Source organism: Merops nubicus, unplaced genomic scaffold, assembly GCF_000691845.1.
Source record: "Merops nubicus isolate BGI_N331 unplaced genomic scaffold, ASM69184v1 scaffold32280, whole genome shotgun sequence".
Classification (NCBI taxonomy): Eukaryota; Metazoa; Chordata; class Aves; order Coraciiformes; family Meropidae; genus Merops; species Merops nubicus.
The window spans coordinates 4755-29360 of NW_008582738.1; the positions used below are offsets into that span (position 1 = coordinate 4755).

Consider the following 24606-nt stretch of genomic DNA (forward strand, 5'->3'; position numbering starts at 1 on the left):
GGAATTCCATACCTACCCAACAACAGTCGTAACATCTGCGTTTGAATTCGAGCGTGTGATTTAATCTGCTGGTGAGGATTCTCAAATAGATGCTGGGCAATCTATGACACATGGTCTCTCTCAAACAGTGCCTGAAGCAGTTACTTATGAGCCAGTGGTTTCACAGCCAGTGGTGCTGTTGTTGAACCAGGTTTAAAAAGCCCATCCTCACCTTTTTGTTAAAAAAAGGGGGAAAAAAAAAAAGAAGGTACAAGTTGGTCAGGATGGTGGTGTTCAAGGATGCCCAGTGTGGCTCATGATGTAAAGCTTCACTTAACTCACTATCACAGGAGGAAGGAACTAGGTCCTTAACAGGTCAGAGGGTCTAATTTTGCCACTGCATACTTTTTTCCTCTTTAACTTGGTCATATTGACTGTTCTTTGGATAAGTGTTTGCTCCATCTGTGCACCACAGACATCCCTTTTTTCTTTTCCTTTCAGTCTATAGGTTTCTACACAGCACCAGGGAAGGTCTGCGTCCTTGAGGGAATCACAGGGCTTACAGAAATTACTTACATCAGCAAAGGTGTGGCCAGCAGGACTGAGGCAGGGATTGTCCCTCCATACTTGGCACTGGGGAGGCTGCATCTTGAATCCTGGGTGCAGTTTTGGGCCCCTCACTCCAAGAAAGACACTGAGGGGCTGGACCATGGCCAGAGAAGGGCAATGAAGCTGGGGAAGGGTCTAGAGCACAGGTCTAGTGAGGAGCAGCTGAGGGACCTGGGGGTGCTGAGCCTGGAGCAAAGGAGGCTCAGGGGAGGCCTTCTGGCTCTCCACAGCTCCCTGACAGGAGGCTGGAGCCAGGTGGGGGTCGGGCTCTTCTCCCAAGGAACAAGCGACAGGACAAGAGGAGACAGCCTCAGGTTGCACCAGGGGAGGTTTAGGCTAGACCTGAGAACCCTTTGAGGGTTGTCCAGGGCTGTCCCAGGCTGCCCAGGGCAGTGGTGGAGTCCCCATCCCTGGAGGGGTTTCCAAGCCATGGAGATGTGGTGCTGAGGGACATGGGTCAGTGGGGACCTGGCAGTGCTGGGGTAACAGTTGGACTTGATGATCTTAAAGGTCTCTTCCAGCCAGAGTGATTTTATGATTTTCATTTACAGACATAAAAAGTGAGGCAAAATTTGGAATCACATTTTAGTTGTTAGGCTTAATTACCTGGTAATGTATGCAAGTCCATGGAAAACATTTCTAACAGTAAAGCGTGCAGCAACTGGCATTTTTTAAAAGCAGAAAATAACTGTATTTTTCTGCTTACAGAATTCATTCTCCAAAACTTGACCACAGAAACAGAATTCTCACAGACACACTTAGAGATAAATACAGTTCCACTGTGAGTGATCTTGCTGAGTCTGTTGAGGAGAAATCCTCACCAGCAGTGAGCATCCTCTCCTTGAGAAGGAGTCAAGGCTCACTTAGACCCTTTCCCACACAGCCTTAAAAGAAAATAAACACAACTACAAAAGAAGGCCAGAATATATAGAGTTCAGTTATATTAAAAATAAATAAATCGTTCTGCTAACTGTTCATGCAGAGGGTTATTTTTGAAGCCATCCCGTTTCCTACAAGGAGTTGACCCATTATGTTCTGTCATTTCAGCTTCCAAATGGTTTTGGTATCATAAGACTTTCACAGATGAGGACTGTTTTGTTTGGGTTTCCCCTCCCAAAATAATACAGTGGACCCTACTACAAATTTACTAACAGCACATTAGCCATGTAAAAATCAGTCTTTCGTCCGTGTCCTGCCCATCCACAGCTTCCCCTACAGCATACTTCGTTTGGGACAAAAACATCAAAGCCATTACCTCGTTAGATGACCCAACCACGCAGCTCTGCACCTCTTACCTGGTAACTATGTCACATTCAGGTCAGGGCTCCATCCCAAATCCTTGTCCAAAAGCTTTGTGTCTGTCAAGGTCTGTTTCTACTACTGGGATCAGTATTCTCTGTTCTTAAGAATTTTCCACTGAGCACACCTAAGCCAGTCAACATCTGAGTTCAGATTTCTCTCCAGGAGAGCTCATGCTGAGATGTAGCAGACCATACAGCTATTCCACATCCTCACTACATGTGACATTAATTTTAGGGTATACTTTGTATAAAAGACCTCTGGATTATCCAGAAAGGAACCTCTTCATGCAAACAAAAACATCCAGCCAAAAACCAAGGTTGATTTAATTTAAGCAGTGGCTTAAATTCCCTCAGCTCCAGATCTTATACAGTAAACTTTTCAAAGCGGGGACTTTGGGCTCTCAGTAGCAGGAACAGAGAATGCCAGTGCCACACACACACCAACGTTCTCTGGCCAAAGTCACTTCTGCACAATATCCCACCCTAAAAGGGACAGCCAGCCTCCTGATGTCAGAAAAAGGATATCTGAAGGGATTTGTCTTACAATTTCCAGATCTATCATCAACTGACAATGCAAAGTGTTAGGAATCTGACCTTAGCGAGTTGCTATTTCTCAGCAGTCAGATTTCCCAAAGAAATAATAAAAAAGGGACACACTTACTTCCTGACTGCTTTTAAATTTTGCCACTTTAAACTCAAATATTTTAAAATGATCAATATTTAAAAGGCCCCCTGTGATTAAAGTAAGCTTGGATGAGTCATATTATATGCAATAATATATTTTCTGAGTCATATTATATACAATAATACATTTTCTGCTTTCTGTCTTAAATTTAGGTTTTGGACTGCTCCCTGGAAACAATTAGCAGCCAATTTCAATCCAATTATTTATTTTTTTTAAAAAGTGAGATCACTAAATCAAATGTAGCTTGAGAGATGGCACCATTGATCACATAAAACACAAGAAAAAAATACATGCTAATTTAAAATACCGACAAGACTCATTTTATTTCAATTGTTTACCTTGAAATTATTTTTCGCATTGACATTCTCACAAGTAAAATGAAGCGTTCTCTCTATTTGTTTCTATTTAAAAAAAAAATCCAAAATTAGCAAATCCACCTGATTCAGTGGAAAAAAATATACTATTTACAACAGATGCTCCAAATTTGTGTCACACATGAACAGTGCCAGAAATGTCCATTCTTTAACATGTTATGTAAAAATCTAATTTTCTTTAGTTTAGCTAATTGAATTAAGGAAGAATAAGTTTTTTCTTTGTGGAGAGTACTTTCAGGAAAATAATAATAATCCCAAACCCAAACAGTAGGTACTTTTGTTCATAAAATTCCCAACTTTAAAGCACTTGGGTAGAACCTTCATCCAAACACCACACGTTTCATAAATCTGCACAAGTACGTTCTGAGGGTCAGGACCTTCCTTCCAACCACAGCACTTCTGACAACACTCAGCCACGAGCTGGGCAGTCATCATCTCTGTCTCATGAAAGGAATACACAATTTTTATGAAAGGATCCTATACCTGACAAGCTTCTCCTTTCAAAGACTCTTTACCAGAGTGAAAGTTGTTGTTGAAGGTTTTGGATTCAGAATGCCACGCATCTGAGAGAAAAAAGCATTTGCTTTTCATGAAGTCTGCCCTGCAGAGGCACCCAGGAAGGACCCTCAGAGGAATTTTTGGAATGAATTTGTAAGTGTAGAAATAAATTATTTTGAGAGGACAGTTACATATCTACTTAAAACTCCACAGACTCTCCAGTTCCATAAGTCCCTGACAGAGCTAAAGTTGGGGCAGTAAATATTTTGAAAGAGCCCAAATGCATTTTGGAAAATAAATCTAGCAATACATGGAAAATGAGTGGCTTTGGTTCTTCATTCATACGTACAATCCATCCATTCTACTCAGGGTTTCTAAAAATCCAAGGTATACTATACAGGAAAATTCATTTCAGTGTTCACAGAGTATAATTCCTTCGCCCTATTACCACCAAACTTTCCCTCACTAACCAGAGTTCCTGTTTTAGTAGTAAAATTTGGCATGTGAATTATTAGAACAGACTTCTTAAATGCACTTTAATCTCCCCAAGCAGGCAAAGCAACATCTGCAAAATATTTGGAGAAAAAGTACCATTTATTTACCCATACACAGTATGTCAAGACTCAGGATGTCTTCCTTAACCATCCCCTTGTCATTTTATATAATTTCTTCATACTGTACGTTATAGATTTCTTTGCCCCTAAAAAAAAGAAAAAGACACAAAACCCAGAAAATATCAACACTGAGGAAGTCTAACTCAAATCCCTGGTCCTTACTCCATGAAGTAGAGGACTTCCCTAGAAGGACTAATCCTAATCTACCAGGCAGACGTGCAAATAACCTTCTAGTCATGTTCATAACACAGGACATAATGACACAAACCGCCCTATTTTTAACAGTATCAAAGCATGCAAAATAGAACAGGTTCATTTGGACACCCTGATGATGTAGCACACAAGCACATTGTATGGACAGCAACCAACGTACAGCAGAGACAGAGATTCATGATAAAACTCTCAACTAATACAGAGAGAAACTTCTCATTTACATCTTTGTTCCTTAAAACTAAATAGAGAATGGCAGAATCATGGAATGGCTGAGGTTGGAAGGGACCGCAGAGATTATCTCATCCAACCTCCCTGCCATGGGCAAGGACACCTCTCAGCTAAACCAGGTCGCTCAAGGCCCCATCCAGCCTGCCCTTGAACACCTCCAGGGAGGGGCATCTACAAACTCTCTGGGCAATCTAGTCCAGAGTCTCACCACCCTCTTGCTGAAGAACTTCTTCCTAAGCCCCAGTTTAAACTTCCTCTCCTCCAGTTTAAAATCATTTCCCCTTGTCCTGTCTCTGGACACTTGTGCCAAGTCCCTCTCCAACCTTCCTGGAGGTTCCCTTCAGGTATTGGAAGGCAGTTCAGAGGTCCCTCATACTCATAGGGTTTGCTTCTCAGGCCAGGCCCTTTCTGATCTACTACTGGGTAGTGTGCCCAGCCGAGCAGGACCCTACTCTGGCCTGGCCATGGACACCACCAGCAACCTGACAGACTATGTTCTGTAGCAGGACATGCCAGCAGGACTGTTTAGAGAAACCCAGGCTGTTGGGCATGCAAATTAATTAGCTGGTCATGTCTGTGAGAATAATCTAGTTCTTGAAGCACTTCAGCTCTTGAGAGCGGAGTCCACCACCAGGTCCTGTAGACTAAATGGGGCCTCACCACCAGGAACGACAGCTATGCCCAAAACTACACAGATAAAACTTTACTGAAAGGATGAAGGGCAAGGAGAGAGAGTGGAGTGACCCAGGACAAAAGGACAGTCTGCTCAAGCAGGCTCTGCATGACAGTTGGACAACAAGCTTCATACTTCCGAATGCTACTTTACCAATTTCTTCTGCTCGTCAGGTTTTAATTAGCAATGCTCAATGCTCTGCATCAGGCCCTGGGTTGCCTTCTTGTAGACCAGTTCTACACTGCTAATATCACAGAATCCCAGCATGGTGGGCTTGGAAGGGACCTCTGGAGATCATCTCATCCAACCCCCTGCTCCAGTAGGTCACCCACAGCAGAGTGCCCAGGATCACATCCAGGTGGGTTTGGGATCTCTCCAGAGGAGACTCCACAACCTCTCTGGGCAGCCTGTTCCAGGCTCTGCCACCCTCACACCACAGAAGTTTTTCCCCATGTTCCAATGGAACCTCCTGGGTTCGTCTGTGCCCATTGCCCCTTGTCCTGTCACTGGGCACCACTGAAAAGAGACCAGCCCTATTCTCTTGCTCCCCACCCTTTACCTCTTGATCAGATCCCCTCTGAGTCTTCTCCAGGCTCAGCAGCCCCAGGGCTCTCAGCCTTTCCTAGGCCCAGGGATGCTCCAGGCCCCTCAGCAGCTTTGTAACCTCCACTGGACTCTCTCCAGGAGTTCCCTGTCTCTCTTGACCTGGGGAGCCCAGCACTGGACACAGTGCTCTAGATGTACTGGGTTCATGTACAGATGTACTCAATTGACTCTAGATGTACAGAACTTAGAAGCATCATGCTGATGCCCTTCTTGATTAAACATACTCAAACACTGCACATCACCAGCAGCTTTCTAGGAGAAACCAACCCAGAACACTGCTATGCAAAGGCTTGTGAATTAAAAATGAAAACAGAGAATTGTTGGGTTTTGTTTTTTTTTTTTTTTTCAGAAGAAATGTGCTGCTGACTGTTGAGGTGGAAATCTGGTCTGGCCTCTACAAGCTGTAAAGTACATCGTAACCTCCCTGAGTATTTTGTTATTGCCTTGCCCTAACTCACAGCAGCTGCCATTTCACAGCTGGGAGAACAGAACATCTGCAAGAGACTCAAACTGCTCCACTTGCACACAGAGGTGACACCTCTGTCCCTAGGGAAAAAAAAAGATAAAGATAATACCAAAATGATGCTGGGTAAGGAAAACCAGATTAACTCACCACATACCCAGGTGACCTGAAAGCAGCAAAAATGACCAGATGACAGCTAAGATTTGGCAACACTGCCAACATCAAAAGTGTGCCACGGACACCAATGTGAATACCCTGCCACAGGGATGTTGTCTGGATCGATTTTGCTTCAGCATAGCCTGCCCATCTTTATAATAAACCTCATCTGCAGCCAGAACAGCTGTCCCTTTCTAGCTATGAGACCAACCTGCAGCAGCCCACAAGTAGTGGCCTTTGGTGAAGACCATCCCATTGTGCTAGGCCTACAACAAAGGAAGGCATTTCCCAATTTCCAGAGGCACAGAAGGCTCTTGTGGCAGTCATTGCCTCCAAGCTTTTACAAGTTGTAGAGACAAAGAGGTGGAGGGGGACTCCCACACAATTTGTAAAGTGAACCCTTACAATAAAACACTTTCTGATGTTCTAGGAAGAGATGAACCTTCTCTTATAGACCTAGAGTAAAAAAAGATGCAACTTTTTTGCTATATTTACTCATCTAGCATTTGGAAACTTCAAATACTGTTAGTTTTGGCATTTCAGCGGGGCTCTCAGATCCCAGCCAGGTGAGCTACTTAATTTTTCTCCTTGCAGCTTTTTCTTTTTCATCAAAAAAACACCCCAAAACAACAACAACAACAACAAAATCCAACATCAAACAGAGTGACTTTTCAGATTATAACGCAGTCTAATCATGCCCTTACAAAATCACAGCTGAAGTTTTTAATGCTGCACAAAAAGCTTTGGCACTTACTTAGATGCACAGGTTTAAAAGCACAATACCTTGTACTTACTACAATCTTTGTTGTGTTTATTTAATAGAATACTGTTGACCTGACAAGGCTGGCTATAAGTACACTGAAGCAGTTTAACCAAAAGTCACACGGAGCACAAGGAAAGTTCTTCTGGAACCAACATGCAACTCAGTCCCAGGTTTAGCCATCTACTGCATGGGACTTATTTTCGGGTGGGAGAAAAAATGGGTATGGTAATATTTGATTTTGAAAAGACCTGAGAAAGTAATCAAAGATAAAATACTTCAGTGAAAGATGCATTCAGTGTTAGCAGTGTGGAGTCACAAGAAGTTGAGTGAGTAAGCAGAAACAAGGAAAAGTGCATGCTCTGTTTCTGAAGGAATGTGACAGAGTAAAAACCCAGCCATGACAAATAGGCTGCATATAATCAGTTCTGCACTTCTTGCATCTCTAATTGCAAGTTAAGTAAACTCAACTTTATCTTCTGTAAGGAAACCTCCATACATACATTTCCAACTTGCAAACCCATGTGTATCCCATATGTAAGCTCAAACTTTTCTAAATAATTCTTTGCTAAAAGCAAGCACACTAACAAAGTCACAACGGGCTTGTTATTTGAGATGCTGCAAAGGAATATAAATAATCCTGTAAATGCTGGAATTCCTGTAAATTTAATGCACATATCTGCATTCAAATGGCACACACACAGGCAGGGGTTTTTCTTTTCCCTCTGCAAGGAGCACTCTGGAACTCCACCCGCCAGAGCCTTATGCAATAAGATGCTGACATTTCTGCCCCAGCACACCACGCTGCAAAGCAAAATACAGGTTTATACATACAGCTGGTTTCTGAAAGCAGCCCTCGGGGCGATGAGTCACATCTGTAGTAAAAGTTAATGGCTGTAATTATGGCTCAGCCTCAGAATCTGAAGCAGCTGAACCACATGAAAATGTCTTTCTGCTTTAGCTATGAATCTATGACTTGGTGGTTCCACCTCCCCTTCAGATTTTTCCACTCCATGAGACAGAACAAAGAGCTAATGCACATGGAATCGAGACCACAAAATTTCACCATAAACATAAGTTGTATCTGGTTTTACTTAAGGATTCATGTTCAGTTTTTTGGAAGTGTCAGTGTTCTAGTCTAGCCAAATCGCTATCTTACAAGTCCCCCAAAGTTTCCCAGTAGACACACTTGGCTGCAGTATTCTTCATCTCCTCTGGAAAAGGAAGACGTGCTGCTGGAGAGCTGTCAGGTGGAGGCAAGCAGCTCCATACCGGTAGTGTCTCCTGCACAGACACATACCAACTTCCTACACCTATTTACAGTGAAGTGCAGCATTACATGGTATCTGCTCGGGCAGCTGATGGAGACAGCAGTTACCACGAATATACAGAATGATTCATATGTAAAGTTGTTCCTTAGAGTTAAAAAAACTCAATTCTTTGAAGACATAGTAATATCCCAATTCTAAGAAAACAAGGTTATTCAGAGTAGCTACAAGCATTTGTGCTAACTTAAAAGTACCTTCAACAACTGCTTTAGCTGATGATTTAAGTCAAAGTAATTTATAAGAAATTTCAAGGCTTACAGCGTTCCTCTAGTAAGATATAAAGAAGAAAATTAAGCTAAAGAAATATCAACATCTCCTTCAGAGGAGCTCAATACAAGAACTTCAGAGTTAGCTCATGAAGACCACGCATACTCTGGCTATGTGGGAAAATAAATCAAAGGATGGTGCCATCTATAATGGGAACCAGAGAGGCGATCTCACCACAAACTCAAAAAAATACACAGGCACATTTTCAAAAACTAAATAGGGCATTTAACAACAAACAAAAACCCAGAGCTGGAGCTCAACTCTAAAACCACATTGGCACAGAAAGATGAAAAAAAGTTCTCTTAAATGGCTTGCAGTTTTTTCATGTTGCCTGTGCTCCTAGCCAACAGTGTTAATACCCAGCACACCATCTCAGCAACAACTATTCCTGATTTAACATTTAATTTAGAAACAAGCTGAACAAGGGACTACCATGCCACAGAGCAGAGAGAAGGCGTTGCACTTCTTGTTGTTAGGATAAAACAAGCAGCTAAGGAAATAATTTTGCATCCCCTGCTATATTTCAAGAATGATGGTCATGGAATGAGAACTAATTCTTCTGCAACCAGACAGAAGACAAAAGCACTTGTATAGTTATTAGGAAAAATAGTCAGGGCTTATTTAATGGTAATGGAGCCACGGATTTCATGAATCACTTTCATAACTCTCTTCTCGTAGCTCCGGTTCTTAAGGTAAGCACTTCAGAAGCACAGAGCCATAATACTTCTAGATTCTACTAGAAAGTGTGAAAAGAGGTCTTAGGGGAACATTAGACAAGATTTAAAGAATGAAGAAAGAAATACAGCATCCTTAGGGATGAAATTTAAAAGCTCAACAGTTCTCTGTTATACACATTCCTTCCATGAGTTGAGCAAATACTTTCAACCTCGGAGGCTTGTGTGTGTACAGTGCGTGTCTGTGGGGAGAGGAGCTGGTAAGAGCCCCCCAAAATGGCCAAGCACGGACAACAGCATTAATGCTTGCCCCCTCTACTGACCGATTTTTAAAATGAAGAAGCTGTGATAGGGAGAAAGTCTTCATTAGAGGACACAGCATCATTTAACATCAACATCAGGTTTGAAGAGAAGTATTTAATAGAAAAAAAAAAAGGCAAATAGCTTCTATGAGGACAGGCTTCTTTGCTGTGAGGGCGGCAGAGCCTGGAGCAGGCTGCCCAGGGAGGCTGTGGAGTCTCCTTCCCTGGAGAGATCCCAAACCCACCTGGATGTGATCCTGGGCACCCTGCTGTGGGTGGCCTGCTGGAGCAGGGGGATGGACGAGATGATCTCCAGAGGTCCCTTCCAAGCCCACCATGCCAGGACACTACGGATTAGCTCCTCAAGCCCACACGAGCAAGGAGGCACTACTCATCTCCTGTGCAGCAGCATGTTACGGACACGCTCCTGGTCCCAAAGGAAGCAGGAGGCTCCCTGTCTCCAGACAGGGTGGCTGCACAGTGATGCTCAGTGAGGTGAGCTCTGCAGGCAAGCTTTCTACTTCATTAAACAACACTCAGAGGTTAGGAAATGCCAGAAAAGGTCCTTTTCCAAAGATGGTCCTACCCCATCTCCCTCAGCACAGAATCTGTGAGCAACCCCAAAAGCTCAATCCTGAATTCTGTTGCTAGTGATTCTGGCCAGATTCTGGCAAAAGTGCATAAATATGGTTAAACTAAAACTAAATTATGCTAGAAGTAAGCAAACAAGCTCTCCCAAGTCTCCTTGGCTCAAATTTGGCTTGTGTTTGAGGCAAAGGATCACAACTGCTTTGCTCTGCCTGAATCAGACCACAAAAAAAAGCATTTTCAACACAAAAAGCAGTAACAGAAAAGACATGTTTTTAGATACAAGTGTTACTCCATGTAACTGGCTGTAACTAGTGAAGAGGAAAAAGAAAGCCACTATATATAAACCAAGAAGCAGTTAAGGAAAGAGAAGTCATTTCACAAATACCTAGTTTCAGGTGCACCAAACAGAAAACACAGTAAAAATTACAAGTCCTACTAAAAGATGCAAGTCCTAATAGATTTAAAAACAGAGAAGTTACAAGCTGTTATTTCCAAAAGAAGCACATTACAATACAAGAAGTCGTGACCACCAGCAGGTAATTTTGACAACAAACCCACAAAGAAAGTCACCTGCTTGGTTGGAAACCTTACATTAGAAACAAATACCTGCAATAAGACTAAACCTTATAGAATCATGGAATCATTCTGGTTGGAAGAGACCTTCAAGTCAAGTCCAACCGTTCCCCCAGCACTGCCCGGTCCCCTGACCCATGTCCCTCACACCACATCTCCACAGCTTGGAAACCCCTCCAGGGATGGGGACTCCACCACTGCCCTGGGCAGCCTGGCACAGCCCTGGACAACCCTCAAGCGGAACAAATTGTTCCTCAGGTCTAGCCTAAACCTCCCCTAGTGCAACTTGAGGCTGTTTCCTCTTGTCCTGTCACTTCTTTCTTGGGAGAAAAGCGTGACCCCACCTGGCTCCAGCCTCCTGTCACGGAGCTGTGGAGAGCCAGAAGGTTTCCCCTGAGCCTCCTCTGCTCCAGGCTCAGCACCCCCAGGTCCCTCAGCTGCTCCTCACCACACTTGGTCTTTAGACCCTTCCCCAGCTTCACTGCTCAACTTTAGACACATAGGAAATAACAAATGTGCTTTTCTGAGATGGAGTTATATCCTTTGTCTCCTCCGGCTACTAAACAAAGTTAGGCAACACTTTTGTCAGACTTCTATTAACTGGAAGACTATTAACAGAAGCATATAAAAAGTACAACTATTCCCATTTATTTCACTCAGCAGACCATTAACAGTCTTGAACTCTGCAACTTGTGTTTCTTTACAAGGAGGTAGGAAATATAACACAGAGCCTCCAACTTTGCTGTTAAAGGGGAAGGGAAGAGGAGCTGTAGAAGTCTGGATGAGGATTGCTCAGTAGGAAACTATAAGTCTGCTTTTAAAGCCAGTAATGGCATCATTTGTGTCTAATTGCTTTTGTGGAAGAACTAGGAATAGGTATGAACAAGTTCAGAAAATTATTTTACCAACTTCATGCAAGCAGCAAGGATTTTTCACTGTGCAGGAATTAAGTCTGTCTCCTGATAAGAGTTTTAAGTGAATGAAGGCTCAGGTCTTAAGCCTTTCCTTTACAATTGAGCTGCAGTGCTTTCAGCTTTGTAAAAAGTAAAATTCAGGTCACCTTAAAATTAGCTTTATTCCAGAACTTAGAAAACAGGCTGAAGCTCCAGCTATGTAACTGGCAGTAACTTCCATTCCATCAGGAAGAGCAGACAGCTGAAAAGCATCCCCAGTTTTCCCATGTTTCCACAAAAGTAAGTCCTTCTCCCCCCACTCCCCTTCTCTGACACTGCCTCTGTAATGCTCAACTCTTCTTCTAAATTAATTTTGAGGAATGAGAGTTACAGGAATATCCAGTGCTCACCGAGTACAGGCTCAGTTTGGAATACAGGGTGACTTCAAACACACACCTGCCTTCTGAGCCTCACAAAAATATGAGATCCTGTCCAAGTTCTCTCTCTCAAAACTCATCCCCTCCTTTACTGTATGAGGAACTAACCTTACAGTCGACACAACACACCAATACCTGGTACTGATCGTTTAGGGACCCACTCACCTGTAGAAGCCAGAGTGAATTATCAAGTAATTTTTACCGTTTTAATACAGACAGAGCAGAACTAGTTCACATCTGCCAAATCTGGCCCATAGATAACATGAAACCGAAGTCAGAAATTGGGGGTTTTTTTGCTACTTTTGGGTTGTTGGTGGGGTTTCTTTGTTAAGAATCACAGAGACTCCAGTTCCTTTTGACATCATGTAAGTTTTCAATACTCCTACAAAGCTTCTGCTTTAAATATTGTTCACTTTTTGCAGGGGCTTTCAATTAGACACCCAAAAGTTTAAACTCTTGTCAGAAGACAGTCTTGGGGTCCTATAATTTTCACTCTGAAAGCAGAAGGCTGACATTGACAGAAATCACACATGTTCTTACCAGCTGTGAGGATGGTTTTAGCACTCTGCACTATACTGGAAGATCTTACAATTCCCGAAATGCCTGCAGATAGAAAAGCACACAGATGTTACCCATCTTAGCAGTTCTGTGGAGATTGTTTTATCCTCCAACGTACTCAAAAAGGTTAAGTATTTTTCCAGTTATAGCCTGAAAGTAAAACATACACTTAAACTGAAAAGGTTTGTTTCTGTTCTGCTTTGACATACTAATTGAATGTATTCTGTAAGCTATTTTAATTTTATGTATAACATACAGGAAAAAAAAAAAAAATCAATATTAAACCACATAACAGCCAGTAGGAATTGATCAAATGAAATTATCTTGTACTCCTATTATTTCTCTACTAAGATGATTAGTCACAAAGGATTCAGAGTTGTTTCATCTAAGTGCTGGTATATTAACTTTCTAGAGCAAAACAAATTACACTCCTTGTTGATTTCAGTATGAAATTGGAATTTTGCACATCTCTGACCCAGTGGAGACGTCCATATTGGGCACTGTTTGTCTGGCTTATGAGAGATAAGGCTCATTTTCCACTTTGTGCTGTGATGCATTCAGTTCTCACTGTCCAGTGGCTCTTGGGTATTAATGGCATACAAAACATTAAAACTTTCCTTGAACAGCACCAACTTTTACCCATTCTAACACATATATATATATAAAAGTATACTGATAGGTGCAGAACAAGGCTACTGTACAATACTTAACCCTTAAAAATGTAGAAATGCAGCAGTCCTAGAGTTGATCTCCAAACTGAAAGTTATTCTTCTGCATTAACCAGAACAAACATAGCATGTAACTTCAAATATTATTTTCAAATCCTTCTTTCAAAGCTAGTTCTATAACGAAGGACAAAGCTTAGGCAAATGCATCAGTAAGTAAGAGGGATACAATGTTCCACCAGAAAATAATTTGAGGGGGTAGGGAAGGGAACAAATTGTGTGGAGCTAGTAAAATACCAGGGGACAATGCAACTCAAATCAAGTAGTCAGCTTGCTCCTGTAGGGCTACCAAATGACTTGTCCTGATCTATACCTCAATTATTGGATTAGGAAAATATTTTGGCTTCAAAAGCAAAAGAAGAGTTTTGATTTGTTCTCCAAAGCATATAAACTGCTTGGCTTGGGAAGCCTGGATGTGTCCAGTGCTTTGATGCTGAGCTGCTGCACACAGCCGTGCCTGCAACACCCCACAAAATTCAAAAATTGTCACCACATTGCTGCAACCACAGTAGCACAGAAGCTGCCCCAGACTGCCAGGAGAGATGCTGGACACCAGGATGTCCGGGTGCAGTTCTTCCCACGCTGGCAGTGGAGATCTGCCACTCTCAGAAGCTCTTTCTCTGAACAGGAACCAGAGTAAGAGCTCCTTCCACAGATGGTTAGTCTCCAGGAGCTCTCAGGCATTTAGGGAGTGGTGTTTGCCATGCTCGAGGAGCTTGCAAAATTTTCCATCCAGAACTAAGATCTGTCAAGCTCTTAAAAGACGTAAAGGACTTTTAGGAACTAAAGGTTTTCATTTGTCTGCACCATAAACAAAAACACGTAAGGACAACAAAACACTGATGTCTGCAGCATTTGCTTTACCTTGCTCATCCAACAATCTTGCCTCAGAGAAGGTGTGATGACAAGAAGTGCTTCAGCCTTTTCCCTGACAGCCCAAGTTCTCTGCCAGAGCTCCCCCATCTGGACTAGCTATGAGGACTGGGAAGGGTAACATCAGCAAGCCAGAAGATAACTGAGTGTTGCCATGTCTGACTTGTGGGGTATACACTTCAGCATTTGGATGAAGTGATGTCAGCCAATGAAATCCTGAAGATGTAAGCATCCCAAACAGAGTTAGGTGGTCTAAGCAGGCCACACTAGTTCCTAAAGACTATTTCTTTCAGGATCCAAACCAAAATGTGTCTTTCTACATCAGTAGGAATGATATTGGGTAGGATCTCAGATAACCTGTTTGCAATCAAACCAACCCAAATACGTGCATTTGAGGAAGGTATCTTATGATTAATCTGTTTTCTTTATCCTTCTCTCCAACCATTCTTCTGGATTAGGATAACATATATCATAAATCTCTATCACATCTTAACACAACCTACAGACACTGATCTAGGCCTACCTTGATTCACCACAAATCCACAGTCAGGGTCATGGGCAACTTGCAGTAAAATTTCTTCCACATCTCTGTTTTTCCCAGGAGGGTCTACGAGAGAAGTTATCTTCTGTTGCAGAGTCCTTGGCAAAGCCATTAGTTGTGCAAATTGACCTTCTGGACTTTTATCAATCTGAATGTTATAAAAAACAAGACAGTAAAAGTATTCAGTGTTAATAAAGTAGGTTCTCTTTGCCAAAGAAGTCCAAAAAGTCTTTTGGCTATCTTTGATTCCTGATAGCTATCCCAAAGAACACGATCCAGTTCACTTGTGAGTCATTGACAACATTCATGAAAACTTCCCAAGAGCTGAGAAACACAATCTCACTTCTGAACATGGAGAATAACTCAACAAAAAGATGTTAATTTTTATCCAAGGGAAGACCAACATACATACATGAATTCCTGCCTCCACAGACAACTTTTCACTCGACCTGTACCATTTTTGCTCTATCCATCTTCCTTTAGAAACACAAGGATGCTACAATGAAAAAAAAGAGTTCCCAAAAGACCAATTAACTCAGTTTCTTCTGCCTGAATAGAATCAAACTACATACACACATTTCAAGTTTAGTTTAAAAAACATTTTCTCTGCTTTCAACTGAAGACACATCTGGTTTGTACAGCCTGAAGGAAACATTCATTGCCTATTTTCCAATCTAAATCAGAAATTCAACGACCCTTTTTTGAACACAATGATATCAACACATAGTCCTGTGCACATTTATACAAAATGTAAGCAAAAAGACCGAAACATGCATAACGGAGCAGATCCCTCCAAACCTGGAGGAAAACATGAAGAGCTCCATTCCTCCCACACTTTTCACAGTTCAGGGAGACATAAGACAGGAGCCTGGTTCCCCTGTACACTCCCTTTAGTCAATGGGGAGAAATGACATCCAGATGACTCGCCCACGGGCTGCAGAAGGAGCCCCAAGGAGCAGGTTCTTCACACGCTGTGGGAAGAATCCACGCCTGAACCAGAACTGTCAGAACCCATGTCTGCCTTCAGCTGCTTTTGAGGAATCTCTGAAGAAAGAGTTTTCTCTGTAACTCTGAAGACACATCCTTGGAGAAGGGGTCTGTGTTAAACAGCACTCCTGAGAGCAGTTGCCCTCTTTGGTCTGGGGAATAACCGCCAATGATCAGACCAAGGGCTGAGGAACAGAATATTAAAGCACTTAGCTCAAAATCAACAGTAATATCAACAGTAATATCAACAGCTTCAATGACCGTTATGGAATTATGAACAAATTTATTATCCAGCAACATATTCATAGTAAGCTACCAGGATGGCTTTAAAAGTAACACAACAGGGAGTATTATTCTTAACTAGCCATTTTCTTGGAGAAAGCATTAGTCATTCTCTCCAAAAATTCATTTAACTACTTCCTCTGAACTGTTGAAAAGCATATTGATAAAGAAACACAGAGACAGCAGCAGCAGAGTAGAGATTCGCCTGTGCTGTACTCTGAAGGGTTGCAGTACAACTGCTTACTGTACTCAAACTTGCTTATGTCTGTGCTTCAGTCTCTAAGAAAGACCTGTCCTTAAAGGAGGGGTTTGTGTGACAATTACTGTGGTGACTTGAGGGTAAAGAGACACCCATGTCCCTGAGACAACCCATGGTATTTGTAACCTCACGTTGAAATGCCTGTCACATTTGAATATTCACACACGGACAACATGCTGCAAGACGAAAAACTGCTGTTGGACTCCTGACCTGGAGGGGCAACTCTCCCCTAACTGCTGTGTTACATTTACACCTTATGCCAGAAAGATGGAATTCAAGATACTGGTCTTTTTGGATACCTGTTACACAAACACTGGGCAAAAATTGGTTAAGTAGTGGGTATTTAAAGACAATGCAGGAATTCAGTTTGGGTTTAGTCAAATGATCTTCATAACATGCACTCTAGGTTTTTTTTTCTGTGAGATGCAGTTCTAGATTGCAGAAAGTTGCACCTCTAAGTTACAGTCTAATCTAATACAAACTTTTTATTCATCACTTCCTAGGTTGCTGTTTCCACACACTAATCACCAGAACAGACATTTAAAAATCTCTCCTTCCCTCACTGGTGTTCTATTGCTTGTTCATTCAACAAAAATGAACCATAGTTACCACATATGCAGAGACTGATATTTCAGGCAAGTCTTCTGGTTGCAGAATTAACTAAACAGAAACAACAAATAGCAAGCACAGCAACTACAACTGCTCTCCTTGGTGTACAGCACAGTTCTTGCCTTCTGTCAGTGTGACAAAGCACTTCCACTGGCTTGTTTTAAAAGTGTTTTGAAGAAGAGCACTTACCTCCAGCCTTCCCAGATGGTGCTTGTAGACCACTTGAGGGCAGTCCTGCAATATGTTACTGTACAGCTTCTGGAAATGAGGAACGTTAGGTTTCACAATGTTCTGCACTTTCAATCTGTCTTCTCCTATTACCATTCTGAAATCACCTAGACAAGAAAAGAGAAATGGTTAATTCATTAGGAAAAAAAATGAAAACTCAAATAAGGGGAATGTAACAGAAACCAACATAGCACAAAGCTGTCACCTAAAACTTTATCCTCCAATTCCACCAACGCATATATAATCCATCAGGTTCATCTTCCAATGGCCAAAAAATACTATTCAAATACCTTCAAGCAGAGAAAAATAAGATTCAGAACTGTCACGTGGCCTCTGACCTGCTGTGGTGCCATCAACCCACGTGTCCACATTTCCCCTTGGACAACAAGAACATTCCAGCTGTCAAGCTCAGTCTCGAAAGCAGCAGTAACACAGCTCTGCTCTTTGCAGCCATAAGTCCCATCCCTTTCAACAGATGCCTACACAAGCCAACCAGCCCCAATATTTTGTATCCAGAAACAAATAACCTTCAATGGTCCAATATTGAATGAAAATACTTGGCATTGGCTCAGACTTCAAGGACAGTACCTGAAGTACAGCTAACGGCACTCATGGTATGATCATAGTAGATCTTTTTCTCTTAGCCACGTGTTTTACATTCCCAAAGCAATTGCTTTTAACACCACTGCTCTATTACTGACCTTTACATTTGCTTCTGGGACACAAGACTGAAAAGTTCCAAAGAGAACAAGTGAAAAGAAGGTGAGTGTGCAGTAGAGTGTTCAGCACCCTCCATCAGGGAGCTTCCAGGGTGATCAGCCAGAAACTGGAGGCTCAGTCCATATGAACAAACAACATCCTCAATGGACCCATTTTCTCCCCTGAAGGTGGGAAGTGGGAAACGCTGCTGCAAGGTGGCAACTTGCTTGTGTGACCTGGTTTGTTTCAATTTATGCAAAGCTGCAAAACAAGCACTTCCCATACAAACACTACCGACTCATGTCTCTCCAAGAATGCAGTAAAAAAAATTACAGGATAAACATTTTCCACGCGAAAGCATGAACGGCCCTTTTCAGCAGTCTCCGAGGAGACTGATTAGAGTAACACAGAAAACCAATTTTGTCTGCCGGTACACTTGCTGAAAACGTCAAGATGCCACAAAAGGGCAACAAAATAAAATCTCCATAAACACGTAACTGAGAAGCCTTTGGCCTGAATGTTTCCAACTGGGACTCTTGTGGCTTTGACTCTGCTCACACAACGTAGCCCATTTCAACACCTTACAGCATGGGAACAGATCTCCCAGGTTTTTGGTTAATTGCACCATTTCAAAGGACAGATAAAAAAGGAATCTTGGTCACTAGTGCTCATCTTGGGACATCCCTGGGCAGGTCCACAGCCCGGCAGCAAATGCTCGTGTGAAGAGCCCTCAGCCACCCCACAGTCAGTGCCCTCTGTACTAATGCTGTCAAACAGTGATTCAAGAAACAAAATAAGAACAAACACCAAGGAAAAGCTGAGCTAGCTGAGATCTAAACCAATCGGAGTGCTCCTCAGCAGAGCCAACCTGCAGCTTAGCAACCCCACCTCACTACTTGGACTTATTTTTAAAAGCCAAATGTGCATTTCTAGATGAGCAAAGAAAGGGTTGTGTAAAGTATAACTCCAAACACAATGGTTCATGGTGGTTTCATTAAGGATAGAACATATAAAGAGTAATGCTGAATTAAATTGTAACAATTAAATCCTGGGCTGAAGAGTCACTTGGAATAAATTCTTAAATTTTTTTCTGTACCAATTTTGTGACTTAAGAAAGAAGGAAATTATCTTTAAAAAAATAAATAAATCAACAAATACCAACCAGGAGGTGTTAAATATACATTGAAGGATTATAATCTGGATCTTTAAGTTCACTAAATCAGAACCTGAAACACAGCATTTTCAAAAACTGAAAGATGACAAAGTATGGGTCAGGCTATCAGATGAATGTTTTTCGAAGGCTTTCAACCATTAAAACCAAAATACAAATCCCACAGGTATAAGAAGTTTTGCTTATGTACAGAAACACAAAATTTTGAGTTTGGAAGGGACCTCTGGAGACCATCTCATCCAACCCCCCTGCTCCAGCAGGTCACCCACAGCAGGGTGCCCAGGATCACGACGAGGCAGGTTTGCAATCTGTCCAGAGAAGGAGACTCCACAACCTCTCTGGGCAGCCTGCTCCAGGCTCTGCCACCCTCACACCAAAGACGCTGGTTCTCCTCCTGGTCAGGTGGAACCTGTGGGTTCCGATTTGTGCCCCTTGCCCCTTGTCCTGTCACTGGGCACCACTGACAAGAGTCTGGCCCAATCTGCTTGACACCCACCCTTTAGCTCTTGATCAGCATTGATCAGATCCCCTCTGAAGCTTCTTTTCTGCAGGCTGAACAGCCACAGGGCTCTCAGCCTGTACTGGCACAGAGATGAGGAGCCTGTCCAGGCCCCTCAGCATCTTGGTAGCCTTCTCTGGACTTTCTCTAGTTCCTTGTCTCTCCTGAACTGGGAAGCCCAGAACTGGACACAACACTCCAGATGTGGCCTCAACAGGGTAGAGTAGAGGGGCAGAAGAACCTCCCTTGATCTGTTGGCCACACTCTTCTCCATGCACCCCAGGAGGCCATTGGCCTTCTTGGCCATGAGGGCCCATGGCTGGCTCATGGGGAACTTGCTGTCCACGAGGACTCCAAGGTCCTTCTCCTCAGAGCTGCTTTCCAGCAGGTGAGCCACTCACCTGCACTGGTGCAGGGGGCTATTCCTCCTCAGGTGCAGGACTCTACACTTGCCCTTGTTGAACTTCATGAGATTCCCCTCTGCCCAACTCTCCAGCCTGCCCAGGTCTTCCTGAATGACAAAGCAGCTCTGGTGTGTCAGCCTGTCCTCCTCATTTTGTATCACCAGCAACCTGGCTGAGGGTCCACTCTGTCCCTCTTCCAGGTCATTGATGAGTATGTTGAACAAGCTTGGACCCAGTTCTGACCCCTGGGGAACCCCATGACCTACAGCTACACACCCACACCTGTTTTCTATAAAGAAACGCAATTAGTCTTTCCGAGCTGTTATGTAGCACAACATTAAAATAAAGAGTTGTTGGAGCACTGTCAGTCCAACGCAAAGGAGCAACAACTTCTCCTGTGCCATGCCAGCACCAGCTATGGCTTTTCTCCTCAGCAACTGTAGACACCACACACTGACCAGAGTAGGAGAGTCCAGCAATCTGCATGTAGAGGTCTTCTTCAGAGAAACTCTCTGGCAGCATGAGGAAGGCAGCAGTGACAGCACTCTTCAGGTTGCTCACCAGGGCAGCCTGCAGCTTGCTGTTCTCGTTCTGCGTCAGGATCTTCACCTGAAAAAGCAGAGGCAGTGGAAGCAAGGCTTCAGGAAAGCTCTGCTGAGGATGGAGAGTCCAGCATGAAAACACTGTCTAACAGAGGACTAGGACTTTTTCAAAGGGAAATAATATGCTAGGCTTCAAAATCTGAACTCCTGAAACACTACCCTGTCAGCAGCACTACTCCAGTTTGCCATTTAGCCACATCCACACTCGAGATTGTCACAGTAAGAAGACCTTTTCCATTCTCTTTCAAAAAATGTTTTTACAGTCTTGGACAATGGAAAAAATCTGTAAACAAGTCACTCCTTCATGGGAAATTTTATAATAAAAAACCCTAAACCTCCCCAAACCTCTCTGAAAAGTACAAGCTATTTCTATACACTATTCTTGCTCCTCTCTAGCACCTCACTTTGTTTTATTAAACACTTCCTTCTCCTCAGTTTCTCCAGAACAACAGTAAGGAGCTGCTTACACTAAAGTAATTACTTACACTCCACATTTAACCAAAATTTGGTAACACTTCAGATGCTTTTTAACTCTTCCTCTGAAAACAAATTATATGTCACTTGTGGGTTTTTTGTTTTTTTTTTTTTTTTTCTTTTTACTTTCTACGTACAGCAGCTTTTTTTTTCCATCTCAGAAATCCTGTCACTTATGGAGAACTTACAACTAAGTTTATTCAATTTCTTAAAACAGTTAAATGGGAATTTAGCTAACTAGCACTATAAATTTTGTGTAAGATGAAAACCCAATAAACTCTGAATACAAAGAAGCCTGGGAAGAAAAGTTGCCATTTCTATGTGGCCATTCCAAACCCTATCTATTCTGCCAAACATTCTGGAAATATTATTTGGTCGAGGCAAGAATAATGTTCAAAAGCCCACTTAATGATTTAATAGATTCTACAGGAATAAACAGTTTGAACATTCACCAATAATCTTTCAATGAAATTCTAGTGTAAGTCCTGCAGTCTTTACTTAATGCAAATTCCTGTGAGCTTAACAAAAATAACTTGGCCTGATTTCTCCTTCTACCTGTTCAACAATGTGTGACACTATCTCTGCTGTTTGGTTAGCAGCCAGAGAAATACCAATTTCTGCCTTCTCGTGCCAAGTACATATTCGCATTGAATTTAATCAAAAGATACAAAGCACAATTAAGAAGATGAGAAACCCTAAAATAAATTGAAGCAGCAAGGCCTGTTACACTGAAAATATATATTTACTATTCATTGCTGATGTGACATTCACAACTCTTCCTTCCACTGTTTTTCTCAATATTTTAAGTTTCATCCTTTATGACAACAGCTGCTCTAACCTCTTGTCATGCTGTGACACCACACAGAAGAGCCACCCAGACAATCTACCCAAACTTTCACTCCAATTTTTTTAGTTAAAAGTATAATTAACTTCTGTTCCAAGAGGTGAACAGGGTTCTCCTGCTTTCCTCTCTTGGGAAGTTTTAACTTGGCACTGCTGTGGCCTGCAGAAGGCACAGACCTTGTGTTTTTTATGATATAAACATGGAGGAGAAAATACAACACACCTAACACAGGATTCAGTCAGTTATAGCCACAAACAACACCACGAACTAGCCAGTCACTGCACAGCAAAGCAGCTCCCATCTTCAAAGATTTGTTATAACTGTGTCAAATCTTGGGGACTCCTATAATTTGTCATAAAATGTGAATATTATATGTAACACTAATAGGTCTTTCAGTTAATATAGTCAAATTACTCAAGATTTCCTACAAGCAGGAAACTGATTAATACACTTCTCTTTAGTTACTTCTCCACATAACACAGAAGATCATTAAGGACCACATTCCATTTCCTCTCTGAGAGATTATCCCTTCAGGACCCGACCCCCAGACCAGGGCAAGTTATTCCATCAGTACTGACACACAAACCCTCAATAGTTAAAGTTAAAACTATAACTGATCATTTTCCAGCCCTGTAATTTCCTGCACTTCAAGACAGACAACTGAGCAGACCAACAGTTACCGGTTTTTGCAGGCGCCCGGCTATATAGAGGGTTTTCCAGTGAAGTAAGTCATCAATAAGGGTATCAGTGCTAATTACACCATATTTTATCATCTGGGGAAAAAAAAGCAAAATATAGGCTTTTGAAAAATCAAATACCTGCATCATTTTCACTTGCTACTGAGTATGACTGCCATTAAATCTAAGGAACACACACATCCAATAAAAAAACATCCATGTGCCCCATTTCTGTACCAGGGAGCTTTTCCTTTTGCTTTTTGATGAGAGAAAACAAACAGTGATTTTGTAGTTTGTTTTACGAAACTGGAAAAAAGATGAACCATCAGGAGTCTGTAACCAACTTGCACTTCCTGAATAATCCAAAGATTATCACTGCAGCAAAGCAGCCAGCACCAGAACCTCTCGGTAACAACAGACCATGGGCTGTGACGTGACTGAGTTACTGCAGTGTGAGATTTGGGCATAAAGAGACAAGAAGTTTTAACTTATTTGCATAGCAAAGATGATGGGTCCTGTCCCCACTCCTCCTCACCACACTTGGCCTTCACAGAGATGCAGGAGCAGGATATGCTGGGCAAATGCCATTTACCTAGAATTAGGAATTACACCCAAGCTTCATAGGTCAGCACATCAGCCATTAAAGGACACAAATGTCAGTTCCAACTTGCTGCATTAAATATTTGCATTTTATATCAAAACAAACAGACAGAACCCACTTTGCCATTACTACAGAGCCAGCTGCTGAAATGAGGGCTGTTTCCCCACAACACAATTTACAAGCACCAAAACTGGCAGACAGAAAACGATAAGGAATATAAATCCAGTTTCTGATGTGCTTTAGTTGTAAATGCCAAACACTGCTCACACTTTTAAAGTGCAAGAGCAGCTGCTCTGTTTGCTTTTTAATTAATATGCTGTTTGTGAAACAGTTTAGAGACATAAATTTTGAAGAAACCATGAGTTAAGAAGCAATTACAATTTACAAGACCCGCTTCCTGCACAGAAATCCGCTTTAAGCTAATCATTTCAATACTACACCCACAAACACTTGACTTCATGTACCCAAACTGTTTGTACTTACCCTCCCATTACACGGCACTAAAGTGTTGTAGTAGACCCCTGCTCCGTAGCTCTGCAAGCTACTGATCTGTTTTGGCCCAAAAACTTTTAGGAAGGAATAATGGCTCCTGTTCTTTAACAGGTTCATCATATGCCAGGTCACAGAGTCATCAACAGCAAACACGAAGTCCAGCATATTGTTCTGAGGATAAGAAGAAAAGCATTGGGGTTTATATGGCAGGAAGCAATCAGATCTTAATTATATTTATGTTAAGACATACACAGGATCAAACTACCAGCTAATCGCATGAGCTATAACACCCACAAGACCAAACCATAAGCATTAATGTCAGATACGGTTTAAAGGTTCTCAAGAATTTTTATGTTTTCTAGGCAGTCTAGTAGAGCTGGTCCAAACTTTCCTGTCCTCCTGGTTAAGGGACAAGCCTCCATCTCTGTGGAACAGCAGAGAATAGGATGACATCTCCATTGTCCTGGTTCGCAGCTCAGCACAACAGCTTAAACTGCTGATGAGCACGACTTCTACTGAAACACAAAGCCATGAATGGAGATGTGGGCAGATAAAGCCAGCTGAGAGCCAGCAGCAAGAAACCACGTTTCTCCTGTATTCCCTTGCTTTTGGCAACAAAACCACCCAAACTCCAAAGACTTGTGATGTATAACACATGCCCGGCTCTCCTGAAACCATTCCAGGCATTCCCAGCACACAGATGAGCTGACAGTTCACAACTCAGACCTCCACCAAGCCAGGATCTGGGAGGACACCACTTCAAATTCTTTAGGCCTACCTCTCTGTGGCTTACTTATTCTGGGCTGCATCTTAGCTAATCAGTTAATACCCCTAAGAAGATATTTATATATATTTAA

General features: G+C 42.3%; 1 protein-coding gene across 1 annotated transcript; it reads right to left on the reverse strand.

The window, feature by feature from the left end:
• Positions 1 to 3931: 3931 nt before the first annotated feature.
• On the reverse strand, positions 3932 to 23917 carry TAMM41 (TAM41, mitochondrial translocator assembly and maintenance protein, homolog (S. cerevisiae)). The gene is made up of 7 exons (XM_008938595.1): positions 23741 to 23917; positions 22660 to 22752; positions 20518 to 20668; positions 17248 to 17393; positions 14904 to 15069; positions 12765 to 12827; positions 3932 to 4146 (listed from the first exon to the last, which is right to left on the reverse strand). The coding sequence occupies exons 1-7, from the start codon at positions 23912 to 23914 to the stop codon at positions 4070 to 4072; spliced, it is 870 nt and encodes a 289-aa protein (XP_008936843.1). The 5' UTR covers positions 23915 to 23917; the 3' UTR covers positions 3932 to 4069.
• Between the last annotated feature and the right edge of the window lie 689 nt (positions 23918 to 24606).